The following is a 26,134-nucleotide window of genomic DNA, read 5'->3' as shown; positions in this document are numbered from 1 at the left end:
CCCCCTCCCTACCACAGGGCGAGGGTGTCTTTCGAAGATTTCCACCACGTTAAAAAAAAAAAAAAAAAAAGTAGAGAACAATTTTTAATTCCTTTCAGCAATTACATTTCTATTAAGCGAGAAAGGTCAAGAAACATTTCGACTATATTGCAACAACGTCGTAAAATTAATGCAATATAACCGAAATGGCTTCTTGACTTTTTTTGCTTAATGGATGAAGTCACACTGCATTGCCACGAGTCTCAATGTGGCTCGAGACTCTTATCTGACCCGGAGGTGGTGGTGGATTTTGCGGCCGGAACAGCAGGAAAGAAAGTGGTGAGTGTAACTGATTTTTACGTACTATGTCACTTATGTCCAACAATGTTCTATCTCTTCTGTCTTTACTTAATCGAATCGTTCATTTGAATATTTCAGAAAATAACGACGCAGAAGGTGACATCGGAGCAGCGAGGGAATTCTGCGAACCTGATATCCCGAGCAGCCTGAGAGGAGGAGGAGGCCTAGGATAGGCATCGGGCATCGGCGTATCAACACTTCTGGTAAATGTTGCTTTTTATTTTTTTCTAAAGATATTATAGAATCTGTTTTTTCGTTTGTGCTTATTCAGTTGCTACATTAAACCGTGTTTTAAAATATAAATTAGTAAAAGAAATAATTTGAAAAATTTGATTCCAGTTGATTCTAACGTAGAGACCTTTTTTGCGAAGAAGTAAATTGAATGTGTATTAATCTGAATAACGAATAGCGTGACAATTATTTAATCTATTCGATTATTTTTATGTTACAGAAAATATCCACGCTGGAAGGACCATCAGCTTTGCATCGAGAAAACACGATGGACATCTCGAGCAGCCTGAGAGGAGGTGGAGGCCTGGGAGAGGCATCGGGCATCATCGGCGTACTAACACTTCTGGTAAGTGTTATTTTTTATTTTTTCTAAAGATATTATAGAATCTCTTTTTTCGTTTGTTTTTATTTAGTTGCTACATTAAACCGTGTTTCGAAATATAAATTAGTAAAAAGAAATAAATCGAAAAATTTGATTCAAGTTGATTCTAACGTAGAGACTTTTTTCGAAGAAGTAATTTAGGAAAAGATTAATCGGAATAACGAATAAGATGTTCGATGCGCGTGACAATTATTTAATCGATTTGTTTATTTTTATGTTACAGAACATATCGACGCGCGCGCAGGAAGGAGCATCAGCTTCGCATCGAGGAAACACGAAGGACACCCCGAGCAGCGTGAAAGAAAGTGGAGGTCTGGGAGAGGCATCAGGCGCCGGCGGAACAACATGCGGTAAATATAATTGGTTTATACATATTGTGTCTTTCGCGGATAGTTTAACCAATCGATTTTTCAATCGAATAGTAAAGTTAGCCAGAGAGTAGAAATTAAAAAAGAGTTTAATTTTTAAAATTCTATTTAAAATTCTTGTGTTCAGTAAATAGAGTATACTTTTAAGAAATTAAACGTGATTTTTTTATTAATTTATTATACGCAGAAGGAAAATTTGTAATTAGGACAAGGAAAAAGTATTACCTTATCGCAATGGAAGACAAGGATTTTCTTATAGAAAACATACTTTTAATCAATTCTTTTATGGGAAAGAATTTACATTGACTTTTCCACAACTGAAAAAAATATTTAATTAATATTTCTTCACATGTCTTGCCTTCTTCAACTTCATTTATTAGAATCAATAATTAGATTTTAATTAAGATGGATGGGATCGCGCGCATTCCTCCGGTCCTGCCCTCGCGTTCGGATGAAAGGATGCTCGAATTGCATCGCTCCTTTCACTTGTTCCCGCGAAACGTCTTTGCGACCCACGCGCGAAACAAGACCGGCGCTCGCCTCACGCAAATCGAAATTTCTTTCGCTCATTCGAAAAATTAATCTAGCTTGTCCGACGCGTGAGAACTGCGCTTGTAAGTAATACAGGCGCGCTTAGTGGTCCGCTCGTCATTAGGAGTTAACGTCAAGTTTCACCTCACGTGGGAGATTTTCACACAAGAGAGGATATACGATATATACACAGAAAGCGATGCGGAATATTTATCGCGCGCGCGTTGGCGTAGATATTCGTTTCTGATTGCACAAAGATTAATCTGTAATATATACGGCGCGCACGCGGGGAAGCGGCTGCCTACTATATTTCTCGCATTTATTTTATACATATATATATAGGAAGAAAAATCCCCTGGGAAGTTATTCATGCCACGTTCATAGTGTTCATACACGTTCGTATCGCACGGCCAAGCAGACGCTCTGACGAGTCCAGCGATTTTTTTCGCCTTTCTTATATTCTGCCTTGTATTATATCCTTGAATGCTGGCATTTGCCGATGCGCGTGGGAAGAAGTTGATGAAGTTCCGCAACCGATAGACGTACTTGTTACACGTATAAGATCAGGTAAAAGGGAAGGTCCTGCGGGCGCGCGCGATATTTAATAACGTCTGCTTATTTTTGTCTTCGGCAAGTGTTACGCGAGTAATTAAGGAAGAAATAATTTTTTTTTATCATTTTTATTTTATTATTTTTGGAATATATTTTAATTTAACACAGAAAGTTTTATAAATTATTATTACCGTTAACGCTATATATTGCTCCATTCGTTATATCGAATATTAGAGCATGTGTGTGAGTGTGTGCTTGTATATATAAAAGATTGAAGATTGGAAAATGGTATTATTGTTAATTTTTGTTATTAATATCTTATTTATTTTATACTTTATTTATTTTAATCTTTCTATATTAATACGTGACGTATTTATTCGATAACAACTTCTTCGTAATCAATAACACTGCGTCTAAATCTCTTATAAAAGCTTTACTTATGTTAGTCATGTCACGTCAACACCTCGCGTTGAACTTAAAGGTATGAATTCTTTCAAAATTCGACAACTCCGTTGAAAGGTTGATGGCTATTCGCGAGAAGCGAATTGTATTTCAGAGATTTAGGTCAACACGCGGTACATCAGGTTGCTCTTTTACCAGATTCTAATGTCGTCACGGCGGCATCGTACGTGATCGTCGAAACAGGTCGGGAATTATAGTTTCCATTACCTCGCGGCTCAACGAGACGGATAGAAATTAACAGGCTGCCGCGCGGATGTAAACGCAAGTTAACCAATTATATGGCCGTGACCGACCGCGTTCAGGGAAAATGGTTTTAAGCACGTTCTCCATTTTTTTCACAGCATTCTCCGAAAGCTTCCAATGCAGAAAATATCCGCGCATCGTGTGTCGGTCGTAAATTTGTTATCAAGCTCGACTGTCTGCCCGTTCATCACAACATTAAAAATTTTTTGTTTGCTCGAACACTCTGTTTTATGAAGCATCAAGAAAGTACTACGGGAATCGTAAATAGGAATTATAATTTTAATACTATATGTGAGAGACTAATGACGTTAATGTAAGAAAGATAGCAACGTTCATTATATAGTGATGAATGTAATAATTTACAAGATTTACAGTTAGTTTACGTGCGTTGCATTATACTCGTTTTGCGTACTGCAAAACGAATATAATGCTTTTAATGCAGTTTTATTATTTAGTTCTTAAACAGGGAACGTTGTTTTTAGGGAAATTTACAGGGAAATATTTCTATGCCAGAGAGATTTCTATAAGCATTGTGTCGAAACATAATAGAGCATGACTGAGTATAATTGAGTAATTTTAGGTAGCCACAAACACGAATCCTTATATAAATAATAGCGCGATATTATAACAAAATATTCCTACTAATAATATTTATTATTAATATTCTATATTCTAATAATATAGAATATAAAGTATGTGAAATAATATAATATGAGAAGCATACAATTAAAGAAAATATGATCTATTAATCACGTGTGAATTTTTTCTTTGAAATTATCTCATTGAGTTATAAAAGTCTGTAATTTCCGAGTTTGAATACAAAATCTGACCAATTTTCCTTCTCCACGCACAACCCTCGCGCGATCTCAGTTTCTAATTTAAATTATTACATCTCTCGGAATGGTAATAAATATATTTATCTTGATTAAAATTTGTTGCGCAGATTGAGATGGCTTCTAAAGCACAAGTTCCGCGATGCGCGGAATTCGGGAACTTTGCGCGAGAAAAGGTTGCATCTATTTCGGTTTCCACTGTAAATTCTCTCTCTCTCTCTCTCTCTCTCTCTCTCTCTCTCTCTCTCATTCATTTCTTTCTTTCTCTCTAAAGTCGATTCATTCTTCCATCGCTACTTCTTCCTTTCCTTAGTCTCTCTACTTCTCGTTCTTTCACAACCGCGATTCTTTTCTCTTCCATTTCAATTTGCGCCGCTTTTTAACAGATCTGTCTCTTTCTCCCCGTTTGTTCTTTCGTTTACGCCATTTTTCGTTAGTTCCGTGTCCGTGGAGCCGAGGTTGATCGTCTTAATCAGATTTTATTCGTCCAAAAAGGAAGAGGAAGGAAAGGGAAATAATTAATGTGCACAAGAGTGGGATCTTTTCCTAAGATAGTCTTTCTAATTATCCGGCGCCCTTTCCGAGTACGCGTTTATCGCGCCCCGCTCTTCGGTGGATGCTTATCGTTTTCTCGATTTCCTAAGTGTTCGCCCTTCTCGTCGCATACGCAAAAAATAGTGCGGCTACGAGTGAAATCGTTAATCTTGCAGTGAGTGCGGGTGAACTTTCGTAGGCATTGATTCTGAAGCGTTTGCCAGTTAACTATAATACTCTCTCTACTTTACAAAGCATTTAATATATATTTTAATATAACTATTATATGTGACATAACTTTTCTGTTATGAGAATCTGTGAAATACTTATAAAGACACATGAGTTTCCGTTTCGTTAATAAAGGTTGTTTGTGTGTAGTACGAGAAAATATATAGAATGCTTTTAATAAAGAATTCCTATAATTACTGGCACACTGGAATGCGTAAATGGACTTTCACTAGAATGCTGCTCGTGCTTATCGGATAATGACAGTTTTCTAATTACGATCTTCGAGAATCAGAAAAGGGCTCTAAACGATTTTTTTAGCGTAGAAAATTCGAAATACCAGGGAAATCTTTGTACTCGTGTAATATCGTTTCATCAGCTTGTGACTATATAGATGCGGCAACACGCTTATATCCGTAGATTGCGTTTTGAGATAGAAAATGTATGATGTAGGTACTGAAGATAAGCGAATAGCCGGAAAATGAATGGGATTTGTCGCCGTCGAAGGCAATGAATTTTATTAACTCGATGTTGAGATGTAGGTACGCGACCTACGTTTCTCCGTCGTAAATATTTGCGAATCGCGAGCTGCAAAGCAGGCTTCCGAGAGGGGAAAATTGCAGTTGTTTGGTAGCCCGGCATACCACGGAAGCCTTTGTGCTGCGCACCTCCATCGCGATTACATTCTTGCGTTTATAACGCGCTACCTCTCGAAAATTACAAGTTGCAGAACAAATGGAAGATCGCGGTCGCATAAAAACGATTCTAGCACAAGAGAATTAACGTCGTGGTTATCCACCCTTTTGCGATTCAATCCCTTAACTACGAACGCGCCGCACACGTATAGTCCAACAAGGATTGAGACATTTGCGGTTAAAGAAATTTGCGAATTCAGAGCGATGGATTAAGGAGTTTCTCGTAACTCTCTCTAAATATAAAAATAATAATAGTGTTTTTCTGAATAACATGAAAATAATATCGATTGTCGATTAACATGATGGAAATTATTTTATTTATTTCCACGATTTAAATGAAAATAATAAACTTTTGCATTTTTATTTCGCTTGTTTCGATAATTAAAAAAAGCTTCGTAATAAAAAAATTAATAATTTAGCATTGCAATTAAAAATCACTGTTACATCGTCATAACTCTATGACTCGCCTTTACTGATTCCAGTGGATTTTTTGGAGCGTCATCGCGATACCGATAATGTTTATAACGAATCTCGCGGTCATCGCGCGTATCTATTCACCGCTCCGATGCTCCCAAATATGTTTCGAAATTACCGACAACGGGCTCGAAATTCTTCCTGAGCTTTCAGCCGAGAAAATTACAGCTGACGAAACGCTGCGCGGCTTTTTGTATCAGCGTTGCGATATTTCGTCTCATCGCGCTCGCTCTTTAACGAGAACGCCGCGGTTGTTTGCAACGTTCGCGCATTTACGCCCGCGCACGAAAACAAGAGAGTTATTCGCGGAAAACGTGCGGCTTATTTAACGTCGGCCTTCCGAAAGCACGACTCGTTGCTCCACGAGATTAGCCCGCTCCGATTTAATTTTCCTTGTACGATAAGGATTTTTTACACACGCAAATATCCGGCATATCTCTTCGGGATTACGATAATTACGCGGCGCACGTCTGCGTAAATTCCACGCGAGTAATATGCAGCTAGATATCGATTATGTATTTATCTTTCGGAAGGCGGGACACGGAAATGCATTCGTTGATGCGACCACGAATATTTGAACCTCGACCCACGCCCACTCGAAATAGTTTGATCTATTCAGACAGTCCGAAGGAGACTCAGATAGGGCGGGCCGGTCCTCTATTCAGAAGTCAGAACTATTGGAAAACTGCTCGAACCTAATTGAGTATTCGATTTGGTCTCCGATCGACAAATCGGCAGTTCGCGTTTGCAAACGCGCGAGCTGCGCCATGCATACCCACGCCATCGATTAATCGAGTTATTAACTTTGCTCGGGGGGGGAGAGATGACGATGCATGAAGGTACCGAGACTACCGAGGCTCTTGCTGTACAGGACATCCTAGAACCATGCCACCGGATGTCCTTTTCATTGAAGATGTTTTGCCCAGTGCACTCTCGAGTGCGTATTTGGAACCGATCTTTTCTCGACAAATATCAAAAGGCACTTGTAATTTTTTAAATCAGTCTTCGTTTAAACTATTTTCTGCCTGGATAATCATGGTATTGAGTTTCGCAAATATATACGTTCCATTAAGAATTTATTTCTAAAATATACCAAGAAAGATTACTAGTAATGTGATCAGTTCGTATTAAATCAAATAAGATAAACTCGATTAGAATAGTTAAGACATAAATTGTTAAGAAACAATATCTCTAAAGATATTGTTGATGACATTTCGGAAAGCTTATTATCTAGAAATAGGGATCCCTCGAACGAGAACTCGAGTGTGTAGACGTTGGATCATCTTTTATTCTAACGAAAATAGACCGGCTCAAGTATATTATTCTATTAGATTTTAACGTATATATGTCCCCCTATACTTTGGAAATATCTTTAGACCATCCGATATTGCGGACGGTTGAGACATTCGAGGTATTTGAATATTCAGGTATTAAGATGTTATACAGACGTGTTAGAGACAGGACGAAGAGACGAAGGATTATAGACCCGTTCAACTGACTACATATATCCCAAGATATGGCAGCTCGATATACGCGGAGTACATACCTTCGCGGCGCTAAACTACTAAACTACCGTAAAGCGTTTAATAGATCAGAAGTTATATGCGAATTGCTTGGGAGGTTGGGAGCTACCGTGATTCCAACCGTCCGTGCGTTACAGCTCGCAGATATGTATTCAGTTATTTAGTCTATTAATTTCGTTTATGTTTCGCGATTTATTATCGCCTGTTCCGCAGTGTCTCCGTGCCAAATATATTCGTCGCATCGCAATCTGTTCGTCTCGTTAAAGAGCCGCGACTCAAAGAAAAGTACTCGCACGTCTTTTCCCTCCGCGGATTCAACATCGTCTTCAGTAAATTAATCTTGATCCATGTGGGACGAACGGGAACGGCCGCGCTACGACGACGGCGACCGTGTTCGCATTTAGAATGATTATCTTTAATGAGAAATCCAAGAGAAATCGTGGAATAAGGGAGAGTCGCTTTCCGCGTCGTCATTCCACCTTCGAACTCGATTTAATGCGTTTTGAGATAACGCCCGTGTTTCCGATAAACAGAAATAATAACGGCGCTGAGGCGAGAGACGCTGACAGTCGAGTGGACGATTAACTCCTTAGGGAAGCTGTAAAGCGAATCGACTATACGATGATACTCCACTTAACTTTCTACTTTTCAGTCGCGGTAGCGCGCCGCGGGCAAGAAACGGAAATGGGAATTTCGTGCCAAAAACAAAAGCGGCGCTGAAGGAAGCTCAGATGTGCTCAGCTTCCCTATTCTCTCTCGAAACTTCCTGCAAAGACGTTATATTATATGCACATCCGCGTGCATTAGTGGCGCTTGCAGTCGGCGGTCAATTCCTCTGTAACATTTAGTCCTTCCGATAGCGCATTTGCTTAGAGATTTGAATTATTTCGTGCTAGAAATAAGATGGTCGGAATATCGTTAGATCTACAGAAAATATTAAAAAGTACGGTGGTTTTATTTGTTAATACATCTGGGTGGTGAATCAGTCTCTCGAAACCAAAGAGACTGATAAGTTTCGTGTTCGTGAAATCTCTCTTGTTAGCACCGCGGGTATCGTTGCGTGTCGCTGCGAAAGATACGAGAGAAGCGACGAGAAGAAAAAAATCACGTTCGTAGGATAACATTTTCAACACGCGCGAGAAGCAACGCGAGAATCGACGCGAAAACGATTCGGGTCGGAAAAAAGTCGTATTTCGGTTTAAACTGGGCGCAAGGCACGGAGGAAAAAGGACTACGCAAACCAGTACTCTGTATCCGCGTGGGCAGATAGTAGGTAAATGGACACGAGGCTGTCGACGGTGATATCACACACGAGGGATATTGCGGATTATATATACAGGTGCACGTGCGATACTCACCGTTTCCGGCTGCTCGCCCCCAAAGTAATGTACACACACTAACACGCAAGGCGCGCACACCATCGCGAGCGGTACAGCGGCGCGATATTACGTTGCTTTTCGATACTCCGAGAGGGGCACCTTTCCAATGTGCGCGCATACCACGTTGCACTCCCGCGCGCGAACAGTCTCGTGCGATTATTTCACCTTCCAACCAGCTTTGAAGGGAAACGAATTCGCTAATATGTTAATATTTGACTCGCGCGTGCTTCGCGCATTTTTGTTTTTATCGTTTATGCCCGTGGTTTTATATATTTCACATGTTCCAGTTATAAAATTTGTTGGTAAAACCGCGTGTATCATTACGAGCTTTAAAACTGTAATTCGTTTTAGTAGCGATCACATTTTCCGCACATTTTTGTATTTTTTTAATTAAAATTATACATATTTCATCTACTGTTTTAATTCGTTTAAATTGCTAACATTTTCCAATCTTCTAAATATACAGTTTTATTTTAAGAGCTGTACTCCGTAACTTCCAAATTTCATTTCTAGTTTTCACTTCTGAAAATGTCAGATCAGTCGTGAGACAGGAAATTAGAAATATGATTTATGAAGGTTTAACTACTAATCTCATTTGATAAGAAATCTGCTTTTTCTCTCCAAATTATGATCAACAAGTATATCTGTTATAACTTTAACGATTTGCTGGCGACTTTTAGCGAAGACTTTCAATCTCGTGTGTCTGTTTTGTTACATCAACGACAAAATAAGATATATGCCGCGTAAACATCATATTTTGTTCATTATTACTCGCGAGTGTTTCATTAAAACGCAATGAATCAATAGGAATCGCATATAGTATAATTCAAGATACACTTTTAACGACCATTAGTGATTGCATTTTCGTATCTGAATTTCTATATTTATCCGCAAGTTTGTCGAGTTGTTCTACCTAGCGGTTGACACGAAAAATTTATGAGAGCCAGATTGTCTTAGCACCTGAAATCGATGCACACCTCATCAACGTACTTCGCGAACAGCTGAAGCGCGCAATCGATACTCATAGATATCTATCGCGCGTATCATTCACCGCATTTATCGGGCAACGAACTCGTGCAAATGTCTTTGTTGATGGATGGTGCTCGCGATAACGAAGACAAATCTGCGAACATTATGAGGGGATAACGCGTGGGTGTTACATCGGAATCGAGATGCTGATGCAGGAATTTGGATTATACCGCGAAATGATCGGGCATCCCGATGGGACTGCATTTGCAAATGCACTTTATTCCGTTGTGTCGGTATCAGGCTATGCTGGACCAAGCATATCAACAGACTAACAGCACTAACAGTTGCGATTTCACCGGACGTGGAATAAATTAATTCGTACGATAGCGAACTGTGGAATATAACAGACTATGCTACATAAACGCGCAGACGTAAAGAAAATTCTGCGGGGTAGTTTAGTATCAAAATCTAGACGGTAGACGAAATTTAGACACAGAACTGATGCTAAGCGAGCGATCTCTTAATAATGTGTTAAAAATCGTGTGTCTCGAACGAGGTGTGACGATGACGGCGGTGGAAACGTCAGTCGTTCAATTTTTGGGAATTTGTCTTGATCATGAAATATCCCGGGTGCATGCGTGTGCCAATGCGATAACGCAGGTTATTGCATTTTGAAAAATTGGAGAAACAGCTGAGGCGTGATGCAGTTAAGCCGAAGTAGTAACAAAAGTGGAATCACGGATTATCGTACGTTTTCCATCACGCGATCGAAGTGAGCGATACATGATATTTCGTGTGATTTCAAAGTCGGTCGCGCACGCCACGTTGAATACGCGCAGATCCATAATTACTTATCTCAGCTAAAAAATTCATGGTTACGCAATGTAAAATTGACCGGTATAATCGAAAATTCGTTCAGCCACTTCAGACATTTCGATTTGATTCATTAATGACCAATGTCTCATATTGTTTGAACTTTATTATGGATAACATTATTTTATATATTAATATCTTCCAGAGAGAGATAATCATATATTATTTAAAAAAGGTTATCAATAAGCGATACTTAAAAATGTTATCTCGAATAAATTATATAATATGGATAAAATTTATTATGGATAAAATTATTTTATATAGATATTAATATCTTCCAGAGAGAGAGATAATCATATATTATTTAAAAAAGGTTATCATAAGCAATACCTAAAAATTTTATCTCGAATAAAATTATATATATAATAAGTCAAGAATAATTTTTCTCTCGTGCATCGCAGTATATCATTTTTAAGTGTATTAAAGTTTACCAAAGGAATATATAATCACGCATTTTTAGATATTTTTCAAAAAATTGTGCTAGAGAGACAATATTTGACATTTAAGCCGGAGGTTTTGCCTCGGTCAAACTTATACGATATTTAAAGTATTTAGCTTGATCTTTTTAATTGGTTAATATTAAAACGGAAAAACAGGTTGTGCTATATTTAGCGCGGAAGCGAAAATATGAAAAGCGAAGGATATGTACCTCGCGTATGATTTTATTATTACCCGATCGCGCACGCATCTTGCAACTTGCTGATTATAATTATGCGGCGTTCTATACATCCGCTACATAAGAGCATATTATACTGTCGGGATTACAGAGTCTATTTACGCTCGTTTTACTGACATATTTACACGGATATTTGTGTACCACGGCGCTAATAATATTCGGAGCTTTATTGCGTCTGTAGATTTTCTCCGTGTTGAGATTTATTCGTGACACTAGGATCGCAATGCTTGCGAAATGCAGGATGAAAATTTATATTTTGTTTCTGTCGCGCCATTGTTTTTAACTCGCCGTTGATATGTACGTTCCGATAAAGCATAGCGATGCAGCATAGCAATGCAACAAAATCTGCAATGTCCGGAGTAACCCAATTACAGCGCGCGCGCGTCTCTTTTCTTTTTAGAATTTTCCGCGTCGCTTTTTTCGCCCCGGTTTTTCCATTATCCGTTTGTTGGGTAATGGTTCTTATCGCATATATTTCAAGAATTCATCGTGAAAATATTCAAAGAATTCGGAGCACGAAAACGAGCTGCATAAAAGATCGAAACAAAAGTTGTTTTTACCGTTAATATAATCGGTTTTCAATTTTGAAATCTGAAGTGAGCGAGCACGAAAATTCTGGTGTACCGTTAATGCAATTTTTTTCTGGGTGTATCCACATTGCGCCGCGTCACGCTATGACAAACATTTCCTTTTTTTTTTCACGTATCTGATTTCGTACCGGTGGAGACAGAAAACGCGCAGGAAGCACGTAGCAGAAGAACAAATGCCACATCGAAATAAAAACTCAGTATCACGGTTTGATTAACGTTTCGCCTTCAATGTCGATTTTTCGGTCGCTGACAATTCGTGCTATTAAAACGAACGAGAACATTATCTTATACGCCGCGAAAGTATCGAACCGACACGAAAAACTGGATCTCGAATCGTTTTTCTGAACTGAACGAGCTTTCAGTCCGCCCTTGACGGTGATATGGGAGCGGTAAGTTTTTCGTTACGATTTTCGTTGCACATCCTTCCTACTCTTGTCCCTTTTTTTTCTCTCCTTCTCTTCCTTCCCGTTCCACTTTTTAATCGACAACAAGCCATTGCAGGGCTTGCACAGCTCGATCGCGGCTGCAGTTTCAATTGAATTACGCAGAGTTCGAGGGTCCGATCGTTCGGTACGCGAAAAGTTTCGCGTGCGGATTGAATGTTCATGCGGGTGCGGTCGGGGGTGTATCAATGTATTCCCCCGCGCGGATGTTACAATGGTTAACTAGCGGTGGAAGCGACCGTGAATACACCGAAATTGCCTTCGCGATAGATTCCATCGCCAAGAACGGTACGGCGAGAGGGAAACGCTGTTCGTTTCGGGTTTCCGATTTCTTTGCGCTCCCTTTGTACTGTACCGTCGTCTTCCGCAACCCTCAACGGATACCATAAATTTTGTTAAGCTCTCGGTACCGCGGTCTAACGATCCTATTTAAAAGAACTCATTAAAATCGGAAGATTTATAAGGGAATGTGAATGTAACCGCGTTTTATGCTTTGTATTTCGCTGTTAATTACGATATCGTTGTTCTCTTTTATGGCATGGGATATACTCGAGAAATATTTTATCATTATACTAATTATCCATGCGTAAATTATTTATCAGCACAAGAAATTTACTCGTGTGTACGAAAATTCGAATAAATTGTTGTTCTTAAGTTAAAATTGAATACCACAAATTTTGAACGCAGGCTACTTAAATTTAAAAAAAATAAAAAATACTTCCGTTTGTTGTTACGTAGAAATTTTGACAGATATTAATGAAACGCGTAAGACATATAAAAAATGAAGAGATGCGAGAAAATTTTTATCATACCGATCTGATTCGATAAAATATCGACGACTGTCAGACATCTCTCGAATCCCTTATTTCGGGGCTCAGTGGAGGCACAGATTTTCATGTCGTTTTGCAGTTCGGCAGGTCGCGAGATTCTTTAGTCGGCATTTCGTGGTATTTCGCAGTCGTAGTACATATTGTTCTTTTTTTCTTTCGATCTTATGGAAAACTAATAAATCCCCGTATGATTGCTCGCATCTGCATCTATGCTCGTCTCGACGGGCGACTCGCAATTATTGCGCTCCGCCGACCGCAACCGACTTTCAGCATCGCAAAACTTCGCGAGGTCAACGATCTCGTTTCCCGCTGCATCGCAACGCCGAGGGTGTTATACAGGGTGTTACCAAAATTCATGAACTAACTTTCCAGGCGTACTGTTTAATCGATGCAGCAATAGTTCGCAGGGCCTCTTTTCTTTAGCGAAAATAATAATTATTACGAAAACGCCGAGATGTTAATTAACCACCAAACTATCATCGCGAACGGAAAAATCCGTCTAAGAATTTTAACAACAATCTATACATTGTATCAACTGAGTGATAAACGTAACATATAACCGAAAATATAACCCAATACCGAGAAATAAATGAAAGAGGCGCAGCGGAATGATGGCTTTAGGATGCGGATGTAGAATGAGAAAGGGGATAGGGGAGAAACTGGGAAATAGTTCCTGTCGAAACCACGCGACAGGAACGCATATCATTGACCTATCCTTTCAATTTCTCATTTTCTCGGCATCGTGAGAGGAATCGATGACTGCGAATAATGCCATGTCGACTTCTCTTATACGCGCGTCAAGGGGCGTCGGGTAGATTTCGAAAGTATCGTCGTTGGCACATCTCTTCCTATAATTTACTTTCTCGAAGCGAATATTTTGGCGACGCCGCGACGGTGAGAGAACTTATGATATCCGTTTAAAATTTGGATACAAGCAAATGACAGTACTGCGCGTATGAAATTCACGTGACGTAAATCACGCACTTTTTCGTGGCAAAAGAATAAAAAAAGTGAACCTTACGGAATCCTACCATTATGAAAATGCAACCCTCCATCCGAAATATGATAATGTTTCGAGGTGTTATTTACCGCTTCTTTTCGTAAAAAATATATCACTCGTATATATCCGACACAACATTTATCTATGGTGAAGGATTAAAAGCGGGACGTTTTTGTCAATTTAAATAATAATTGCGAAAATACGGACCAGTGATTTTTGTATTCAACTAACAATATTGCGGTGGGTTTTAAAATTTCGACGCGGCACACAGCTCTGCGCGTGTGCTATCTTTAACGTTGAAAATAATTCCTGCAAAACAGACTCGTACACACGCGATACCACGCGATACGTATGCAGATAATACGCGCGCACAGTATGCAGCTCACTCGGAAATCCGAAAAAATGTGTCTACAGCCGCGTTCAATCATAGATTAAAAGCGGATAAGGGAACGTCCTACTTTTCCCCTCGCTCTTCTATTATCTCTGTGTAAAAATCGCGCGATACCAGCTTCGATCCATCGAAGTGAACGTCAATTAATTAAACCTGATTCAATTAATAACGACGATTCATTCGCGTTACATTCTGCGACGACAGGGGGATATAATAATTTCTCTGTCAATGTTAATTAATTCCTGTACTAATATATTGATTATTGTTTTGCACGACTGGTTCGTGAATTAATTCACCGACTGTCCTTTGTAAATATAGCTGAATAATGTAAGCACGCGTTCGGATGCGAAATACGGTTATACGGTGGCCTGCGGAGAATTTTAACTTCTAACTCTGCTATATCTATCAAGCATGCGAAAAATTTATGATTGTCAATAACAACGATCCACCGCCGAGAGACACCATACTGGAGTTGAACGACGATAGCGCGACAAAGAGGAGTCGTGCGAAAAAAGGAAAAAATAAAGTGTCGTTTCCAGGATGACTCTGATGAAGCTTTCCAGAGCATCTGGCACTCTCGTTAGACCGTCGAGAATTGTTCAGCGCGCGCGTCCTCCAAGACCGAGCCGCGCGCGTTCTGGGTTATTGGTATTTAAATTTCTTCCATTTTGCGGGAATGGCGTTGTCGGTTGTAGGTTGTAGGTTAATTACACACCTACGTGGCCGCGTGGGACGTAGTAATTATATTGTCGCCGTGAGCGCGAGCGGCTTCGAATGGCGGAGATAATAATGGGGCCCGCGGCACGATGTCTCGCGAGCGAGAAAAATTGCTCGCGTATTTGTAAAGCGGTCGTACGAAGCGATGAAATTAGAGCAATATGTTTCGATTGCGAACGATTGGACTAATTGTCTAATTAGTTCTGTCGCGTAGACCGTCGTTCGCGACTTTAAGAGAGAGAGATTCAGTAGTATAGGAAAGTCGCGGGTCAGACGTACGAGGGCTTCGCTGAAGGATTAAAGTCATTTTCGCTGCCAGTGTTCTTCGCATTATGGTAGTTGTTCTACAATAGATATAAAGCTGTCAAGATTTCTCTCTGGCACAAGTTTTCTTTTGTGCGTACTTAGCAATAAAGAAACGCGACATTGTTAAAACAGGGAAGACCTGTACTTATTATATCATTCTATACTACGAGATTTAACTCAACAAAAGCTTTTCATAAGCTGTTTTATATTTCTAATATAACATTACATAATTATATTAGATTTATAAATTCTTATAAAATTATATAACTATCGTGACTTGTAAGAATCGTGTAAACTGGACAAAATTTTTGTAATTAAATTTCTCTCTCAAGAAGATTTATATTCGATTTAAAAGTAACTACTGCACATTTAGCCTATTGTAATAGAATATATTGTATTTTTATAAAGACTCACATATTTTACAGTTAATGGCTACATTCTGATATTTATTGTCAGCAACTGTCAGTACTGAAAATCTGTAGTATACATAACGTAAAATATAGAAAAATATAGATTTTTCAGTACTGACAGTTGCTGACGGTGAATATCGGAATGCAGCCTAAAAATTAAATAATCTTTCATCTACTAGGCTGTTTTTGCGATTTATTCGCTAGTACGTTTTTCCCTCAAATTTCTGCAATTTTTTTCGTCAAAATTTTTTGAAATTCCAATAGGAGATATCTAAATATTTTGGCACGAAAAATCTTGTCTTTCCTACGTTCACTTCGACAACGAAAATATTTGCAAGGGAATCGATAGCGTTCATTTTGTGAAACGATATTTCGTCGACGTTGCGCGAAAATACACATTACGAGATTAAAACAAACGACCGGAACAGATAAAAATGCACACGTTTGTGCACTCTTTATTTCGTTCGGCAAACAAATTGCGTAGTGATACTTTCGTGTAAACAGTGCAGAAGAAAACACAAAAAAAAATAATCGATCTCAACTGCACTCGGCTTGACACAGTTCGAGAGGATTTCTCCGTAGTTTCTTAGCGACAAATCTTTTTTCGAAATTTTTCTAGCAGAGCCGAGGAGATGGGTCAGATATGGGTCGATATTTGTTGGAAACGCGGAGAGACGCGTCCTTACATATTGTCCTGCGTTATCGTCGAAGTTTCCCAGCGTTTTCAATTCTATTCCGCACGTATGCATGCACTCGTATATCGGGTGAACAAACGAAAATCCAAGGAAAATTTTACGCGACTCGAAGTGCTCACGTATCTGGAACGAATTGAATCTTTATATATAAAAAAAACAATATATATGTATATAAATTGATGCTTACGTAAAAATATGAGCTAACAGCGAAGTAAAATAGAACAGCGTACATACAAACTTGTTCTTTACATAATATCAGTTATATTTTACATTTCAAATGCTAACACATTTGTATAGCGCAGCTACAGAAAAGTAAGCAGCAGAGAAGTTGTGTTCTAGAATCATGCTTTTGATAATATTACGATTATATGTTAGAATACAATCGGTTAAGAACGGTTTCGCGATCGAAGAAATGTTTCAAATAAAAGTTTTCTCAAATCTCATTCTCTTGGAATTTCATCCATGCTGTGCATACCAACGATATGTGCGCGGTCTTCCTTGAACGAATCTGACGTTTCTATCTGACCACCCGGTATTAGCGCAACGGACGAAACTCGGGAAGTCACAATCGGGACATATTTTCCAATGCGAGATCGGTCCGGGGATGTCGGCGTACATTCGACGAAAACTTTTGCAGCTCGAGCGTGAGCGGTCTTTCTGTCTTGCAGCGTTTTCCAAAGTACCGCCAGCTATCAGGTAAACACATCCGTTGGATCGACCTACTTGCCGGGATTTAGGGGACGGTTTACTGCGATCCATCAATACGGCGGACACTGTCCGACGGATAAAACACTAACGAGAAACAGCTAGGGGAAAGACGTGTGAGCGACGCGATTCATCTTATGTGTAGACGACTTAAGGGCCTATGCCAATTTGTGATCTAACAATCTAATTACTCCCGCGGGTCCAATACGTCGTCGTCGAGTCAGCAATCACGGTAGATCGATAGGCCGACGAGTGATTTGAAAAGAATCGCGGCGAACTTGGAGAGTGATGGTACAACTGTACGTGATTTTTGTGAGCAAGAATAATAACCCAGCGATAAATCTATCAACCCCCGGGTATATAATATATATCCCCGATTTATATATAGATACGATATTAATATATACAACGTTGATTAATACTTCGAATCCGGAGAGCATTTAACATCACGTTGGAATTTGCAGTACCCCCACCGGACTCAAAGTGTTAATTATACTGAACGACACGGACTAATGGGAGCTATTATCTCGAGGTATGCGAGCATTAAATTAGCGTTAATGATAATCAACTGTCATAATTGATATATGATCTATTTTCTCCTTCTTCTAAGGATTTCATCGTTAAGATTCTATGCGAGTCTAAAAAATAAAAGTCCGAATTTGCTAATCGAACTTTTTTGGAAGAACAGATCGACAAAGATTAATTTTGAGATGATTACAGTTAAACATCTTTGTTTTTAATAAACCAATAACTTGGATACGTTTTGCGAGATTGATTATATAAGCGCGCGGATGTATTTACGAGCTCACGCTCTCGCAACGCAATCGAAAAATCGCCGATTCGGGTCGACGTCGAAAGCACTCGACGGCTCCTCGAATTTCTGACCAGGCGAAATCGCCGTTCAACATTTCTCAGTTCATGTTGTATCGTCCTCGCGAATCGGCGCTTTCTGCCGATTGGCCACACGGTGCTTTCTCAGCATCGAGTCGCGCGCTTTTCCACATTTCGACTGACATTTACACCTATCCCTCTATTCACTCGGTCCAGGGAACCACCTTTACGCGGTATCTTCGCGCAGCATCTTGCTCAGTTACCATTTCTTTTATTTGAGCAGCCGAATTTTTCGCCCATCCCCTTTTCTCCTCTTTTCATTGTTACCTCCCGCGTCTCTTTCTCTTGTTTTAGCAATGCGAACGGACAATTTTTCTTTTTTATCTAATGCCACCAAACTAACGTAAACCAGGAATTAATAAGTGCTTCTTTAGCTAAAATGACTTTGTTTATTAATACGAGATTTAGTTATAAAAATGGATAATTTGAAAATTCTTCATTATACTAGTCACATTTTCGAAACCATTTGTGCGTATGTGTTCAAGTTACGTTAAAATAAAGAACGAATAAAGCGAAGCAGGAAAATATTGCAGTGCTTTTTCAACACTGCTAGGATAGTACGATAGTTTTTTTTTATCTTTAACGTTTCTCATTCATTTTGTAAACGGATACATGTAGAAAACTCTGAATAATAACTATATTTATATAATACTCTTTTAAAATGGTTCTCTCTCTCTCTCTCTCTCTCTCTCTTCTTTCTCTCGCATCTCATATCTCTTAATGGAAGAGAGTAAAAAACGTTGTTTCTTTTTCCCCGAGCATATCTCTTCGACATAAAAAATTGAACATTCGGCATGGTCGAACCTGCGATACGGTGTCGTGATCGCATTTCTTCATTGGTCTCTCTGTTAGTATCGATCGACGATTCATAGAACGTTTCCCGTGTAGATCAGCGGCCCTAAGAACGCGCTTTGCATTAAGGGTTTCTTTCGCTCTTCGATCGCGGCTTCGCTCAACAATTTTTCCGCGCTTCTCGTCGTTAACGTTCTGGCTGGAGGAGTAAACCTGAGCGCAACCCCTTCTCGTGCACCCCGAGTACACACCACCACATCCCTCCGTCTCTCTGCGCCCTCACCTGTGTCCCAGCGTTATACAACGACAGACAGAGAGACAGACAGACAACGATAGGCACCGACACGAAGAACAACCCTCTCGCACCATCGCGCAACCCTCTCTTCCTCCTTCGGTCTTCTCCCTCGACGCGCGGCTGCGCAGAGGAACGGCGCGAGGCGTCGGCGTCGACGTCGTCGTCGGCGTCGGCGTCGGCGTTATGCCGGGGGCGTCGCACCATCGTCGTCGGCAGCGAGCGTCTCGACCGAGCGTCGCCTCGTCTCGCCAGGCTAGTATCAAGCCGAGAGCCGTCGAGAGGGTCGATCCACCTCCGGGAATCGGTCTACCAGTCGCGATCAGCAGTAGCCACGACGAGAACGGCGAACGGGATTTACGTGGTTCTCGCGCGTTGTTCCAACGTATACGTCCGGTTTCGCCAAAGCTTCCGGGTGGCGAGAGAAAGAGCGAGCGAGCGAGCGCGGGCGCGAGAGAGAGAGACAGAGAGAGAGAAGGAAAAATGGAGCGCGCGGCCGGATCGATCGCGATACGAACGGATGGCTGACTCGAGAGTGAACCGCGAGCGAGTAACGTAGTCGTCTTGACTCGGCCTGACGAGCGGGATCCGTGCCGTGCCGTGCTGTGCCGGCGCCATTGAACGTCACCACGAGCTTGCCACGGGGAAAACGGCGACGTCGCGAACGCGCCGAGTGATCATCCCCCGGCATCTCTCGCGATTCTGCGTCGCGGACGGCGGAGAGGGAGGGACAGAGCCTGGTGTGTGGTGAAAGTGCTCATCGCGTGATTAGGTCGAGGTCGTGTCGCTCGTCGCTGGGACCGCTCTCCTCTCTCCATCCCGGTGACCTTCGCTACCGGGGATGAAGCGCGAAGTCAGGTGACGGTCCACGCAATTTGGATTTTGACTTGCTCGCGTCGTGTCATTCGCAGCGAATCGCTCGCAATTCCGAGACGTGTATCCCGCCGAAGGAGCCGCGGTGAAAGTGTGTCATCGACGCGACGCGACGCGTCGCGACGCGTTACGAGACGACTCGAGGTTTGGATCGCGACTTAGGCACCCTCGACACCAAGTGTCGATATCTCGATATCGTAGAAGTTGTCCATGCATTGCTATGCGCAACCTATCTAAGAATTCTCTAACAATAAGATACGGAAGCTCTGAGAAACAGGAAGAAATTGAAAGTCGCATCAACGATCTTCTGACAGTTATTGAATTTTCCATATCCTTACCTTCTCGATAGAGATTGTCCAGTCTAGACTCGAGTACGCAGTTAAAAGACCTTCTCAGCAAGCAACGTATACGCACGTGATTTATTTTGTCATCAATTCCTGAAGAACTAACTTCTTCCTTACTGATTATGTCATATTTTCGTCATATGTTACTGACGGCGACTCTATCAATGGAATGAGTCCGAAAAAATAATTGATCATCTACTCGAAAATCAGAATTTTGGAGAAAACAAAAAAGCGTTAAATGTGTCCTATGATTGATTATAAAGAAAGAAAGTCTGCTCTGTGAGACATCTGAGCAATACGTCGATATTTCTTCCGCCCCATCAAATATACAGTGACTATGATTGACATCGATTGATTTTCTGTAAAAATATAATGTTGGTACAAGGAGATTGAATTCTACTCTAGTCAAACCAGTGCATTAAGCAGTAAATTTAACTGGTGTTCTTCGGAGGAAAGTACATTATCCTAGTCTCTCAATCTCTGGTTGATTTTCATGAAATCATACAGAAGTAATATAATAAACGTGTGACTATAAAGCACTTGTTCCTCGAGAAACTTTTCGTTGTCAATCGATTGGTGTACATTATACATACGCACATTATAGACAAAAAGGTGTGGATTTTTTCGTTGCGTTTTCTTCAGTGCTTTTAGAGTGAACTCGGGAGGTAATTTACAAATCTTGATGCGTCCAACTAACAGACTGAACTTGAAATTGAAAACATATCCAGAAATATCGACTTTTATGAAAATTAACGAACGAATCTCATGCTAATTGAAATAATTCTATTGGAGATAAGGTTTAAAAGGGTATCATTTTATGAATAATTATTATCGAAGTTTTCATAAGCGTTTATCGTTGTAACTTATCCCGAAAGAGGGATCCTACAATTTAATAACGAAGATAAATCACAATTTGGAACGAACGTGACCGATCGTTATCAAGTTCAATTAATTTTTCGAAACGGTATTGGAAACGATTTTCCCGCTCGACGAGTTTGTTCAGTAAGAGCTTACGAGAAGCTCAAGGAGCCGTCAATCGAAGACACTTAGGTACGCGGCAAAAGGAAGAAAGAGTAAGGGATATAGGAGTACGCACGAGAGACAGCGCGTACGCTCACAAAATCGCATATCACACCCAATCCACGCACGATTCGCGCGTGCGTGCTCACGTGCTCACGGATGCAGCCGGGTGGTGCAACGTGGCCAGCGTCACGCACCCACGCCTCGAACGCCCACGCGAGATGTGTATGAGCGCGTGACGTCCTTCGCGCGCGTATACGAGAACGGCCCGACTGAGCGAATGAACAGGATCTAGCGGGAGACTTAGTCCAAAGAGTGAATCATGCATCCTACGCATTTGCCGACGCCGCTTCTGCTGGCGGTGCTGTTCGCCTGCCAGGCGGCCCGGTCCTTCCTGCTGGAGGGCTCCGCGACGAGCTACGCGCAATTTCGCAAATGGAACGCCGGCCTGAACGGCACCCTCGAGTTCGAATTCAAGACCGAGCAGGGCAACGGGCTGCTACTCTACACAGACGACGGCGGCACTTACGACTTCTTCGAGGTCAAACTGGTCGAGAGCGCTCTCAGACTGAGGTACAACCTCGGCGGCGGGGCGCAGATCGTCACGGTCGGCCACGACCTCGGCGACAGCCACTGGCACAAGGTGCAGATCACCAGGTGCAACGAGAATACCACCCTAACCGTGGACGGGGTCGGCGCGGTCTCGACGTCGCGCGGCAAGGAGTTCGAGTTCGGCAAGCTCGCCGGAAACTCGGACGTCTACGTGGGCGGTATGCCTAGCTGGTATAACAGCAAGCTGACGCTGTTGGCGCTGCCTAGCGTGATATTCGAGCCAAGATTCAATGGATTTATTAGGAATCTCGTGTATGCCGACGGGGAGAATACTGTGCCCAGGAGGCAGGAGATGAAGAGTCGAGACGCCAAGGTATGCGGAGAGCTCTACCCATCTCTTTTTACCCCTGTTTCGCTCGACGTTACGATGTTCGCTTCTTGATTTGTTTGCACTAGGGGATATTTTAGCGCGAAATTCTATAAAAAAGCACAAGCAGTCCTAAAAGTGGCGATTTTAAATCCAGATTCGTGCTGTCTGCGAATTCTCCACGTGACATAATTGATAAAAATGATAATAATATTAATATTATACAAAATTACATTGTGTTCATGTCTTTTCTTTATTGTTTTCCAAGTTACTTATAATCTATTATATACGGTCCAATTTTTTTCGCGCGCACTTTATCGCGAAAGGGCATTTCCGTAATGTACGTGACCGAAATAAGAGAGAGAGGTTGGTTCGCTTCGAGATCGAAGGTCGCCGGCAAATTGGGAGAGCGCCAATCACGAATTATCGGACAGTCCGATTTTGTTAATCGAACCGCACATCCTACCGGCGCGATTATACTGGAAAGGAAAAATATCGTCTAACCCAAGATTCGTCATGTGGAACAAATCTGATATTTTTCCAATCAGCTGATTTATTCTATCGAGGAGCATCGAGGTGCAACTTCCTCCTCTCTAGAATTGCATATCTACGTTTATTAATTAGTATGGTAATTGTACCAAGCGATGCTTTATATATTTATGACGCTTTCGTTATCCTCATCAAAAAGTATGATCATAAAAGAAACTTACTACTTACTTTTTACTCGTTTGTACATATTTTTTAATCCCTATTCTGATTGCAATCTATATTAACGTTATAACAATATGAAACGAGGATCGTAAAAGTTGTCGTCTTGTATAAAAAAAAATCGATACGCGGTAGTCGGAACAATACACGTTGCACGTCTAGCGGTGTCATTGGCCGTGTGCAACACCGCGCGGCCGATAGCTGAGTCAGGTTCATCGAGAGGAGAGATTCTTCTTGACGCGTGTTACGCGAAAAGCGCGTGCGTGCGCTCCGTCAGCATAAAATCGAGACTTTCCCTACCGCGAATCGCATACACGAGGGACTAAAAATAAATCCCTCCCATTTAGAGAGAAAGAAGGCCCCTCCCTTCTTTCCTCCCGCGCTATTTTATCGCTCACTTCCGACGATCGATACTCCCTCCATTGTCTGAAGGCAACATCTTCGGGATAACAGAGTCTTTTCTTCTTCAATTTTTGTGCGTGCGATAATTAGCAGGCAGATATAATCCGTTCTAAAAGTTTGCCTATCCCCAGTCCCCGGAGAGTTTCGCCAAGGGCTTATCTACGCAAGGATCATCTGTTTAATTGTTGGGTGTATTATTCAAAAGTTGAAAAAGTATTTACATATTTTTTATAATGTAAAACATTCTGCTTTCTAGTTTCTAGGTCTAGTTAACAATTAAACTCTACGAAATAATTATTCCATACGCTATAATTCTCGTTATTGTTCTCGTTACTTTAATTTGATAATGGTTTTACCGATATCGACTCTTCAGTCTGTTTAATTGTAAAAGTGTTAAGACAAGTTCCTTTCTTTTTATACTATATAATACATTTCATTTCAATGCGTCTGTCTGTTGGCACCCCATGACAGAATTTATTATGTGTTACCGTGGAACCAAGTTTGGTTCATATTTCTCCCAATGGCCGTCTGCCAAGAATTCCTCCATCTACTCTTCGGAAATGTATCTCGGCATCTCGCTTTATCCAAGTATCCCCGGAATCTTGTATTTTCTTCCGAAAGTAATCTTGTACTTAGCAAATAGCGGTTGGATATGCTTGTTATTCTCGCGATGATGGTCGACATCTCGATATTGGGAAATATAGATTGATATTTCGTTTTCATGCATATGAAGATTTAGAAGATGCCGAGTGAAAAATCCTGCCTCTCTTGCCAAGCATTTTAAAAACACGGAAATTAATTTTAAGACAGATTTCTAATTTGCAATATTTCTATTAAAAAGCTGTCACAACTAACTTTACATGAGTTTTCTGTCTCGGGATTTAAAATTCAGAACCTATTTTATCTGATAACTTTAATAATTAACAGAGAAGTGCAAAATATACTTCTACAAAATAAAATAGTTTAATTTTTCTTGAACATTTTACACAGTACATTTTATGCTTATAAGTATCGGTTTAACTCTTTGAGCAATACAGAGATACATTTATGTATATTTTAAATTCTGTGCCAAAGCAGTATTGCTCTTATATAATTTACTAATAAAGATAATATTTAAAACAGCAAACGAAATTATGTAACCTAATTTAAAAGAATGTCATTTTAATACGCGAGAAAAGTCACTTCAGATGTTCGGCTAGCACTATGAAAACTCGGTCGTTTAAATGGTTAAATAAGGCGTACGTATTCGTAAATTTAGTCACCTTGCTGCTCGATTGGCCACACGCGGTTACGAGGCGCGCATCCGCTTACGATTAGATAAGGCGACAAATCGAGAATATCCGTCAGGAGGATCGCCATGCGATTGCCAGTACAACGATGTAACCCGGTCGACGTTATCGTTCTCCGTACATCCATACGTGACGTTACGGCAACGCTGATAGATAACCCAGATTTATCAGTGCGCAAGAAATTGCGGACAACACATTATTACTTAATTACTTCCTCCTCGCGACTGTAAATTATAATAATTTCTGACAATAATTATTGTGCATTTGAAATTTATGAGCGCATTCTACTAATTAAATTAACAAGGCCATGTAATATAAGCAGAGTCCTGCGAATTCATCATTTCCGAGCTCTAAATATATGATTCGCGCGAGAAGATTGTAATAGAATATGTGTAGCAGAAAAGTTCCAATTATTATTCTTCAATGGAACCTTTCTTTTAAATCCGATCTTGATTTTCTCATTACGGCGCTCGTTTTACATTGTCTCCCATTATATACGAGCAGAGAAGATAAACGAGTTACGGTAGAAAATCGCCATTTCCGCGCGAAATGCCTCTCCAACTGCGGTTGCTTCGTATTAATATTATTTTTCTGTCGTTAACGTTGTAATGCACGCTCGGCACGAAAAGCGATTATCAGACGTACGCGGAGTAAGCGCGATCGTCTACGGGCTACTACAAATGACTGTCGTGGAAAAAGCAAGCAATTACTCGTAGGAAGCAATTATTTCGTACCTGTTACACCTCCACCGTGACTATATATATCGCGCACAGAATGAATTAAACAGTCGCCGAGTAAATAGAGAGAATGATGAAAGGATTATTTGTAGCACTGTATATGAAACTTGGATTTCGAGCAACGTCGCTTCTATGTCAAATCATAGAAGAGTTAGTTCTCACAATAATAGTGTAGTTCTCACGAGAAGACGAACAAAGTTGCAATTAGTAACATGCGTAATATGAGACAGAGTTGATTATTCAAATTAAGATTGCTCTAAAAATGCATATTGAAATGTGTAATTGTGAAATTTGTACAAATAAAAAGGTGCGCTGTCAAGTAATACGTTTTAATAACGTAACAAGCGTGTCTTTAGCGCTTAGATATATCTACACAGCTCGAGCTGCCGAGAGAACAAGCGAGGCAGTTACAGTTCGTCGCCGTTTAGGTGATTAAACGGATTAAACGAGAAGATAAATTAATTAATTTGCACGGGGAGGATACTGCAGTA

General features: G+C 40.6%; 1 protein-coding gene and 2 long non-coding RNA genes across 5 annotated transcripts in view; 2 read left to right on the top strand and 1 right to left on the bottom strand.

Moving 5' to 3' along the window:
- Positions 1-14: 14 nt before the first annotated feature.
- LOC139819033 (uncharacterized) lies at positions 15-1,500 on the top strand. The gene is made up of 3 exons (XR_011733578.1): positions 15-542; positions 791-916; positions 1,176-1,500. It is a non-coding gene; the product is annotated as an uncharacterized lncRNA (long non-coding RNA).
- Positions 1,501-19,525: 18,025 nt separating this feature from the next.
- The window catches only part of Nrx-1 (neurexin 1), a 206,860-nt gene continuing 200,251 nt past the window's right edge, over positions 19,526-26,134 (top strand). For all 3 annotated transcript variants that reach the window (XM_071787881.1, XM_071787880.1, XM_071787879.1), the window contains exon 1: positions 19,526-22,513. In XM_071787881.1, coding sequence (XP_071643982.1) covers positions 21,911-22,513 — 603 coding nt within the window. In that variant the 5' untranslated portion in view covers positions 19,526-21,910. The remainder of the gene's footprint in view (positions 22,514-26,134) is intronic.
- Positions 25,020-26,134, bottom strand: part of LOC139818877 (uncharacterized) — an 85,863-nt gene continuing 84,748 nt past the window's right edge. The window contains exon 4 of the long non-coding RNA XR_011733546.1: positions 25,020-25,052. This is a non-coding gene — a long non-coding RNA (uncharacterized lncRNA). The remainder of the gene's footprint in view (positions 25,053-26,134) is intronic.

The sequence above is a fragment of the Temnothorax longispinosus genome, chromosome 9, assembly GCF_030848805.1.
Source record: "Temnothorax longispinosus isolate EJ_2023e chromosome 9, Tlon_JGU_v1, whole genome shotgun sequence".
In the NCBI taxonomy this organism is placed as follows: domain Eukaryota; kingdom Metazoa; phylum Arthropoda; class Insecta; order Hymenoptera; family Formicidae; genus Temnothorax; species Temnothorax longispinosus.
This window is presented reverse-complemented; position numbering and strand designations above follow the sequence as displayed.